The following is a 10,492-nucleotide window of genomic DNA, read 5'->3' as shown; positions in this document are numbered from 1 at the left end:
GGGGTCTGGGCACCCACCCCCCGGGGCTCGGCTGCCGGATTCTGCCCGGCACCCCCCAAGCCAGGCAACGGAGGCACAAGGCAAGGCCAGGCAGGAGAGCTCAATGCAAAATCTTTACTACAGGCAGGGTTACACAGAGGAAAAAGCAACAGCCAGCACTAAGAGGGGAGAGAGAATGAGGTTCATCCAGAAGGAAAGGTCCATCTAACGGGAGGTGGGGCTAACTGCTGGTCCTCAGCCTCGCGGAGACCGTTTCTCTGCTGGGAAGAAAAAGAACTTTTTTGCCTTTTCAGATGTGTCCTGACAAACAGTCCGGAGCAAAGGCAGCTGGGGAGGAGCGAGCGTGCAGGAGGAGATATCTATCCCCGCCGTCCAAAGTGCATTGGGCAAAGGACGTGGCAAGGGAAAAGGGGACCGGTGCCGAGGAGGGAGGAGGATACCAGCCTCCCAGGGAGGGTGGGTTTGCTCCCGGGGGGACCCAGCCAGGAGTTCCCCCCCCCCCCAGTCCGTGAGCGGTGCGGGGCAGCCCTCAGAGCAGGGTGCACGTGCCCTTGCGCTTGATCTCGAAGGTGGCCGTCAACAGCCCCAGCTTCTGCTGGCTGTAGGGCGGGTAGCGCAGGGCGTTGAGGGCCTCCAGGCCCATGTTGCGGTGCAGGCAGCCGCGGTGGTGGGTGAAGGTATCGAAGGTGAACTTGCCGTGGTACATCCCCAAGCCGCTGTTTCCTGCAACACACAGCACAGGTCCAGACTTGCTACTGGACTCTGCTCCTGCCCACTCCGAGCATCGTCAACACAAGGAAAACTTTACAGGCTTTTCTCATGCAAATGCTCCCGCTGCTGAGCAACGCAGACGTGGTGGAGGAGATCTCACCCTGCCCTGCGCCTTTTCCAGCTCTACGGCTACTCAGTCCAGCAAATCCTTCTGCAGCTCTCCACTGTTTGGAGGTCCAACTGCATCATTTTAATGGCCTACTTTTATCTACATAAGCTTTGCTGGGTCTACAAGGCTCGATTTCCCTCCACCATATCTACCCATGGGTAGGAGCTACCAGCGTGGCCCCTATGAAGGTCAGCTTCTTCCTGGAGCTCTTAAAAATTGGAGCCACATCGGCAGCACCGGTTCTCCAGATTCCTGTGGCTGGTTTAAGCTTGAGGTTGCACATCGCAGTTAATAGCCCAATGACTTCACGTCTGAGCTACTGTGGAAGCTTTGGTGAATGCCATCTCACCCCGATGACTTCAGACCCTTCACCTGACCGGGCTGCTGTAAAATGGCTTCACCTGATAATTTGAGGCAGTTTGTGTGAATCATTTCCATAAAGATAAGTTATGGTATGGGAACCACCAAAAATTGTTCCTTGAGCCACAGTCAGGCAAGGAATTAATTGTGCTTTGATGTCGTGGTGTCCTATTATGTCTGAATCAGCTGCCAGCCCCGACAGAGATGCTGAGCATGGGCAGCATAAAACTGAGATATTTTCCCCAGAGAATTTTCGGGGGAAGAGAGCAGGAGATTGGGAAAGTATTCTGGGGAAACATCGTCAGAGGCTTCCTGTATTCCTGTGCTCTTCCCTGGCCAATGCTACAACCAGGGCCCAGGGCTGAGCAGACCTCCCCTTTCACCCGAGAAAACAATTGTTGTTGCCCCTGGAGAGCAGAAACGCTTCCTCTTTGCTGAGGAGGATCTCCAAGTTACCATAAGCAGATTTCCCGGACATTTATAAGCGTTTTGCTCCTACCATTTAGTCCTAAAAGGCAGAATGAATGTACAAGCCTGCTCCTGAGTGACGTTAAGGGCTCCTAGCCAGCACCACGCTGTCGGCAGGAGGAAGCTCACCTACCCAAGAAGCACAACGTCTTGGATGTGCTCCCAGACGAGGAGCAGTGATGGATAGACCAAGGGGAACAGCACTTGAGGAGATCCCAGGTAAGCCTGAGCAGGGCAGGAACCCAACCCTGGCACAAAATTCACTCACGGTGCCCATGCTGCTCAGAAATACCAAGAAAATACCCAAGCGGTACAAACTTCTCTGCCTTTTATATGAAGCATTTCCACGTACGCAGGGAACACTGTGCTTGGGACACCAAGCACGGGGAGAAGAAACCTCACAGTGCTCCACGTATGTTCAGCGGAGACAGGGCTGCAAAGCTCAAGAGCTCAGCCATGGTGCGGCGAAGCAAAGGGCTTCTGGTGGGGTCCTATCTGGTGCAGAAGGATTTCCCTACAGACCATGGAGCCCTCAGGACCTGCGGCCCAGGCCTGGGTGCCCCGTCTCCTCTGAGACCCTTCCTCACCACGGCCAGCGTGGCTCAGGCACAGTGGGTGGGATCACGCCTGGCTCACGTTGGCCAGGGGCAGGCAGGCTGGGGGATTTGGACCTACCAATCCCACCGAAGGGCAGCGAGGTCAATGTCACGTGCATCAGGGTGTCGTTGCCGCAGAAGCCACCGCTGCTTGTCCGCTCCAGGACCTGGTTCACCACCTGGGAGGGAAGCAGAGAAGGTGGACGTGGGTCTCGCACCCTGGCTCCACAGGCAGCGCCTTGTCAAACATCACCCGACTCATCCATCAGCCCCATGTGCCCAGAGCAGCTGGGCTCAAAAGACTTTTCCGAGCGTGCCCTGGGGTGTTGGCAAGGTGGGCGCTAGCCTTGCTGCCCCGTTACCCTCACCTCCCCTTTCTGGTCCGTGGACCACACGCACCTTGCAGTCGCAGGAGAAGGCGTAGATGGCCAATGGCCGCGGCCGCGCGTTGATGAAGTCAATGGCTTCGTCCATGTTGGCCACAACAACGATGGGCAGGATGGGCCCGAAGATCTCCTCCTGCATGGCAGGATCAGAGGGCAGCACGTCTGCCAGCACCGTGGGAGCTGAGGGGAAGAGTTATGGCAACGCATCACTCGGCGCACCAGCACGGGTGGTCCCACAAGCCCTGTGCCCTGTGCCCTCACCGATGTAGCGCTCCTTCTCGTCCGTCTGTCCTCCGATGGCCACGCGCCCGCTGCACAGCAGCGCCCGGATGCGGCGGAACTGCTTGTCCCCCACGATGCGGCCGAAGTCGGGGGATTCCTGGGGGTTGGAGCCAAAAAACTCGGTGATGGCCTCACGCAGGGCGGGCATCAGCTTCTCCTGCATCTCCACGCTGCACAGCACGTAGTCAGGTGCGACGCAGGTCTGCCCCGCGTTGAAGAAACGGCCCCAGGCCACCCGCCGGGCCACGTTCTGCACGTCGCAGGTGTCGGACACGTAGCAGGGGTTCTTGCCCCCCAGCTCCAGCGTCACGGGCGTCAGGTGCTTGGCAGCGGCTGCCATCACGATCCTCCCCACGGAGGGGCTGCCTGAGGGCAGGGAAGAGATGCATCATGGCAGGGATCCCACCAGCCACAGCACAGCTCTGGGACGTGGCACTCTGGGGAGCCAGGTCCAGGGGAAACACACCAAGTCCCACCAGACCCTCAGACACACACATCCTGGTCCTCCAACAGATCCTGACACCAGCTCCCCAACACAAGCCCTGCCTTCCCAGAGGGCAGGGAAGGGGGCCTGTTCGCAGGCAGGCTGCCCACCATCTCACGTTGATGGGCAGGGTAAGCCACAGCGGGGTGTCCAGAGGGAATCCCGCTCCCTCATTGCACAAAAACCAGGCAGGGCTCTGCTCTGGCCCCCGGGACGTACCGGTGTAGAAGATGTAGTCAAACTTGTTCTCCAGCAGCCTGGTGGTCTCCTGCACGCCGGCGGTCACTACGGCAAAGCAGTCCTGCAACGTAAGAGGAAGGGTCCACCTCTGTCAGCATCTGCCTGGGCCACTCTGTCCCTGTCCCCACCGGCAGCATCCTGGGCTGCCGGGCGTGTGGACGCTGGCAGAGCGTGGAGGAAGGAGGTACGGCAGCACCCGAAACCAGGGATGGTGTGGTGCTGGTGCGTGCAAGGCAGGGTTGGGAGCACCATGGCCCTGGGGCAGAGACAGGGACAAGGACAGGGAGAGCTTCTTACATTGTCCAAGTAGCAGCTCAGCATTTCAGCAACAAGTCTCTCAGTGTTCTTGGCTGTCTCCGAGGGTTTGATGATGACACAGTTACCTGGGAGGGGGAGATAGGCAGGACATCAGAGCAGTGACATGGTGACAGCCAGCCCTTCTGGCACCCCAGCCTGGGGACAAGGTGCCCTCGTCAGTGCCTGGCACTGCCTGGATCCTCCGGGCCGGGGGACAGGTTCGGCTCACCGGCAGCGATGGCCCCGATGAGGGGCACCAGGAAGAGGTGGATGGGGTAGTTCCAGGGCGCGATGATGAGCACCACCCCGTACGGGTCCTTGCGGATGAAGACCGAGTCCAGCTGCGTCACCTGCGAGAAAGGCCACGATCTCAGTGCCGTTCCCACCACCTCCTGCCCTGCCTCAGCCCAGCACGCAGCACTCCGCTCCCCAGCCCGCTCTGCCCCTTGCCAGTGGCAATTCTTCTCCCTCTATTCTCTTCCCAGGTCAGCCCAGAGCTTCTGCCTTACCAGATTTTTGTCCACGTGCTCGTCCTTCATCCAGTGGGACAGGTTGTTCAGGGTGTTGTTGAGCTCGTTCTTGCAGAGAAGTATCTCGGTGAAGTAAGCCTCAAAGGACGGCTGGGGATGGACATCACATAAGCATCACCCCAACACCCACCCCATCTCCTCCCCATCCAGAGGAGACATCTCCCCCCTCTTCTGCCCATGAAGAGCAGTAGAAGCTATTAAGTAGAAGCTATTAAGCAGAAGTTGCTATCAACTCCTGCAACCCCCAGGGAATATCACAGTCCCTGAAATTTTATGAAAATAGGTATTTGGCCAGAGGAAAAAAACAATATTTAACATCTTCACAATATTTAACAGCCTCCTGAGCTCAGCATCTGTGAACTGCTCACCTGGCAACAGAGCCCTGAGCCAAGGGGGGACCAAGCAATGTCACCGGCGCTCCAGGAGCTATAGGAAAGCTGGTACCGGTGTCAGAGGCAGCTCCGTGCCGCTGACCTGGGATGGGACGGTGCTCCTGCACTGGTGCATTTGTGTCCCAACCACTTGGGCACGTGAGCTGGAAGCAAAGCCCCGAGCTCCCTCCACAGCCCATGCACGAAAGTTGAACTTAAGACCTTGCTTTGTTCAAAGAGAAATAGGAAGAAGAGCAACCGTTTAATTAAATGCCTCATGATGGAGCTCGGCTGAACTCCACCTGACTCCCGTCCTGGGCAGAAACCCCCCATAGCTCCTGGGGCTCCTGCACTGAGCCGACACGCGGCTGGGAAAGGCAGGTCAGGTGAGATGCCCCGGTCGGGGAATTAAACAAACCCAGCAGGTTTCTCCAAGATAGACTGTCCCAACAGGCAGTGACTAAATGGACAGTGACTCGGGAGCGGTGGCGGGACGTCAGAGCCGAGATCGCAGGGGCTGCCGAGGCATTTCCTGCACGCGGTGGGTCCTCCCCACTGCCGTAACCACAGCCGTGAAGCACAGCTCAGGACCGTTCTTGCAGGAGAAGTGTGAAGACACAAGAAGATAACTCAGCGGGCTCAGTAAAGCCCCTCCATCGCCCTGGAGAGCAGGAGAGCAAAGCTCCTGCACTGTGAAGCCGTGTTTGCAAAGCACGGTGGGCACAGCTGCCTGACACCCTCCACCACAACGTCCTTTGGACTCCTCCAACCCAAAAGCACCCCTGGGTGGGAGCTTTCCTCCATCACTGCACCAAAACACCACTTTGGGGTTGGAAAGTTTGGTTGCTGACTCCCAGGCAGCAACCTCTCATGCTCTACCACCAAGCCCGACTCAAGAGACCTTCAGGTCCCCAACGCCACTCAAGCGCCTGGACACATGCCACTGCCAGGAGGCCGAGCTGCTCCTAGACGTGAGGGCTCAGCAGGCACATCAGATGGCTGGTGAAGCAACGGGGCCGCGCTCGGCCCGGGCTGACAGTTGCATCACTAGGAGGATGAGGAAATTGCTGGTGAAGATGGGCCATTAAGGGTTTTGATGGGATACGAAGGTTGTAAGATGGGACATTAAGGGTTTCGATGGGATATGAAGGTTGTAAGATGGGACATTAAGTCTGAGGTCATCCAAGTTCCTTCAATCATCAGTGGAGAGAAACCGGCATCCCTGGAGGTGAGGTACCCGCCTCAGATACGTAAGACCAGATGAATTCTCCATCTAACTATGAAGGCCCGACTGCATAACAAGCATATTACTAGACAACCGGCTCTAATTACATACAATTAGGAGAGACGAAGGACGCACTTGGAGTGCTGATGCCTATCAACCCCTGGCTGAAGGAGAAGGCCCTCACCTCAAATAAACAAGGTAATTACAAGCCTGGGGAGATGTCAGGATGTTGAAACCCGTGTCTGAGGGCACGGCCGCCGTGCTGATAGACCCACAGACACAAATCCTTTGGGTCCGAGTGCTACCACTACCAGATAAGACCAGTTATGCTGCACCAGGGCAAGCCATCCCTCCAAAAACGTTTCCTAATGCCACGCAACCAAAGCCTGCGGTGGTCTATTGGGCCGCAGCACACGTCAGGAAGGGAAAAAGGGGGAGAAGAGGGTCCTGAAGCAACCGACAGAGAAGAGATGAGCTGAGACTGCTAGACAGAGCCATGGCAGGGATGCTCCCGCTTCCTCGACAGGCTGTCCGGGAGCTCCCGGCATGCTGCAATACCCAGAGCCACATCCCGGTCCCCACCTGTGCCACCGCACGGCTCAGCACCGTGCCAGCAAAACCAGTCCCTGCGAGGCTGGTCAGCCGCCCCGGCCCTGAGCAGCCCTGGGAGGAATGTGCAAGGCCAGCACGTTGCACAACGCTGGTAATCCTGAGTGCAACCAGGCTGGCGTGGAGCACCCCAGGACATCACCCTTTGCGGAGGTCGCATGAAGCCACCGAGGACTCGATGCGTGAGGAGGACATGGAGAGTGAAGCTCGGTAACGCTGAGGTTCCCACCTCATATCGGCCAAGGGGGGCTTTGCCTGGTTTAAGTGCACTGGGGACGGGGTTAGCAGCATCGAGCCTGCCTGGCGGCACGGTCCCTACGTGAGATGTGGCTAACTCCGGCTCTGGAGAGCTCTGCGGGGACCCAGCACCCACAGGTGCGCCACACCAGCCCTGGGGCACATCAAGGGGGATGCAGGACCCTGACGAGGGGACCCCCACACCCAGAGCCCCACACCTGCACCCAGGAGGATGCAAGACCCAGACAAGGGGGTATGCAGAGCCCCAAAGATGTGACCCTGGTGGCCAGCACCCGGCCCCCTCTCACCTTGCCCATGTCCAAGGCGGTGGCCTCCAGGATGTCCTGCTTCTTCTCGTCCAAGAAGCGTCCCAGGGCCTCCAGCTGGGCCACGCGGTACTCCATGGGCCGCGTCTTCCCCGAGAGCCAGGCTGCCCGCAGATGGCTCACCAGCCCCGCGTAGGGGTTCCCGCTGCGGGGACGGGGACGTCAGAAGGATCCCAGCCCCATCCCAGCCCCTCGCGCTCTGGGTGATGAGGGAGAGGAGCTCCACGTCGCCCCAGCTCTGCTTCATCCCAGCCCAGCATCAAACTGGAGCCCCAGAGTCCCTGGGGAGAGGGCAGGGAGCCTGGACACCTGGCTCTTCCCCTTGCTGCCAGGGACAAGGGCTCCTTCTGCCCCCTACATGGCACTGTTCCAGCAGTCCCTTGTCTCCTCCCTTGGGCCACGCTGGTGTATGGTGGCCCACGGACCCCAAATTTGTCCCCCAGCATCCCTCATCAGCACCAACGTGGGGACCCCAGCACCGCCACAGCACCCCCTGCCCACCTCACCCCAACCACCCCGTCTCCCTTCTGCCCCCAGCCACATGCCCCTGGCCCCTCGCTCTCACCATACGGCACTGCAGATCACCGGCCCCTTCCCGATGCCTCCGCTGCCCCCACTGCCTGCGCTGCATCCGGCGGCTTTCCCGGCATCGCTGCCCGCGGGGCTGCACTTGCCACAGCCCGGGGGCTGCTGCCCGGGGGGCTCAAGGGGCTGGTGCATGCCGAGCTGCGGGAAGGAGCTGCTGGTCTCCACAGAGAGCGTGGTGGCCCTGGGGAGAGACACGGGGTGGGTTATGTCGGAGCTGGAAGCGCCAGAGATGCCGGCTCGATCCCAAGAGGAGTCACCCAGCAGTGAGACACCCGTGCCCCGAGCCGGCCGGGGCTGCCCGCGGCACCTTTGAAGGGCGGCTTGGAGCTCGGGGCTGTCCCGGCCGTGGGGTGACTCAGCCCGGCGCAGCTGCCGGAGGCCCCGGTGCGCCCGACGGAGGATGCCTGGGATTCCCGGGCCCTCCCCGCGCTCCGCGACGGCTGCCAGCCTCCGGCCACGGACCTGCCTGGGCTGCTCTGCCGACGTGGGGTCACCCTGTGGGGACCTCGGTGTGGGGCAGCATCCCAGGCTGCCCATCTGGGATCCCCAGAGCCCCCGATGCAGGGCAACATCCCAGGCTGCCCCACAGGCATCCCCAAGGACCCCGGTGTGGGGCAGCATCCCGGGCTGACCCCTGGGATCCCCCAGGACCCTGGTGTGGGGCAGCATCCCGGGCTGACCCTTGGGATCCCCCGGGACCCTGGTGTGGGGCCGTGTGAGCCAGCGCCGGTACTGCCGCAGCCCAGCCCACCTTTGGGCACAGCATCGCTCCACCAGCATGTGAAGACATGCCCAGAGCTGGGGGGCAGAGCCGCAGCCCCACATCTGCCCCCCCCACCCCTCTCCATGCCCAATGCACCCACCCTTCCTCGAGGGCACCCACCCAGCGGGGTGCCCAGTGCCCCACAGCCTCCACTTGCGTGGGGCCGGAGAAGCCCAGCCGTGGGGCCAGCCGAGTGCCTACCTGGGGGGCTGAGTGGCGGCAAGAGGAGCGTGAGGCCGGGCTGGCACTGCCGAGGCTCAGGGTGCCCCTCATAAATGCTGTGGGGCTGGTGGCCAGTCCCCACGGCCAGGGGCGGGCAGGACTGTGCCCCGCCTCTGTGGGGCAGGCAGTGGGGAGACAGCACCCCGCCTCCATGGGGCTGGCAATGGGGACAAGGCCTGGGATGAGATGGGATGGGACCTCCCCCATGGGGCAGTGGCGCTGGGGAACTCCCATGGCCACCAAACCACCACCATGAACCTTGACCCATTGGGACCACACAGACACCCCTCACCCTACTCCCCAGGGCCACCCTGACCCACGGGGACCCCGCAGACACCCATCATCCTGCTCCCCGGGACCACCCTGACCCACGGGGGCCCCACAGACACCCATCATCCTGCTCCCCGGGACCACCCTGACCCACGGGGGCCCCACAGACACCCATCATCCTGCTCCCCAGGACCACCCTGGCCCACGGGGACCCCACAGACACCCATCATCCTGCTCCCCAGGACCACCCTGACCCACAGGGGCCCCACAGACACCCATCATCCTGCTCCCCGGGACCACCCTGACCCACGGGGGCCCCACAGACACCCATCATCCTGCTCCCCGGGACCACCCTGACCCACGGGGGCCCCACAGACACCCATCATCCTGCTCCCCGGGACCACCCTGACCCACGGGGGCCCCACAGACACCCATCATCCTGCTCCCCAGGACCACCCTGGCCCACGGGGACCCCACAGACACCCATCATCCTGCTCCCCGGGACCACCCTGACCCACAGGGGCCCCACAGACACCCATCATCCTGCTCCCCGGGACCACCCTGACCCACGGGGGCCCCACAGACACCCATCATCCTGCTCCCCGGGACCACCCTGACCCATGGGGACCCCGCAGACACCCATCATCCTGCTCCCCAGGACCACCCTGACCCACGGGGGCCCCACAGACACTCATCATCCTGCTCCCTGGGACCACCCTGACCCACGGGGGCCCCACAGACACCCATCATCCTGCTCCCTGGGACCACCCTGACCCACGGGGGCCCCACAGACACTCATCATCCTGCTCCCCGGGACCACCCTGACCCATGGGGACCCCGCAGACACTCCCGATGGACCCCACAGGTCCCCTGTCCGTCCATAGGGCTGCCCACTCCCACCCCAGTGCCGGCCGGCTCAACCCTCAGCATACCCCACGCCTGGCCCTGCCCGCCGGCACCGGTTCCTCCTGCCTGGCACCGCAGCCCTCACCTCGCCTCGCCTCGCCTCCACCGACGCCGGCTGCCCGCACGCCCGCTCCCCTGCCCAGCCCTAAGTACCCCGCTTCGGAAACAGGAAGGGCAGCAGCCCTGCCCCACGCACCCCACCACCCCACCTCAGGTTCAGCCCCCGCGGCCACACTCCCTGGGGACCCGCAGCAGCCCCCCGGGGAAGGAGGAATGGTTTCCCGCCCGGGCAGCACCCCAAATTGGCACCACGAGCTTGGCCGTGATGCCTGGGGCAGCCCCAGGAGCCAGCCCCAGCTTCGAGGGGGGCACAGCCATGCCCGAGCAGCCCCTGCCTCCACGGAGGATGCCGCATGTCGGCTGGAGAGACCTGCAAGGGGGAGCAGCGGATC

General features: G+C 61.8%; 1 protein-coding gene across 1 annotated transcript; it reads right to left on the bottom strand.

The window, feature by feature from the left end:
• Nucleotides 1–130: 130 nt before the first annotated feature.
• Nucleotides 131–9,316, bottom strand: LOC140653642 (aldehyde dehydrogenase family 3 member B1-like). The gene is given in 12 exon segments (XM_072865949.1): nucleotides 131–723; nucleotides 2,384–2,483; nucleotides 2,704–2,870; nucleotides 2,952–3,338; nucleotides 3,676–3,757; nucleotides 3,994–4,079; nucleotides 4,223–4,343; nucleotides 4,503–4,613; nucleotides 7,274–7,436; nucleotides 7,857–8,044; nucleotides 8,046–8,060; nucleotides 8,844–9,316. Coding segments are annotated over 12 exon segments (1,869 nt in total). The 5' UTR covers nucleotides 9,099–9,316; the 3' UTR covers nucleotides 131–529.
• Nucleotides 9,317–10,492: the final 1,176 nt, after the last annotated feature.

Source organism: Ciconia boyciana, chromosome 6 (assembly GCF_034638445.1).
Source record: "Ciconia boyciana chromosome 6, ASM3463844v1, whole genome shotgun sequence".
In the NCBI taxonomy this organism is placed as follows: Eukaryota; Metazoa; Chordata; class Aves; order Ciconiiformes; family Ciconiidae; genus Ciconia; species Ciconia boyciana.
The sequence above is the reverse complement of the archived record's forward strand: the minus strand, read 5'-3'. Positions and strand labels throughout refer to the sequence as shown.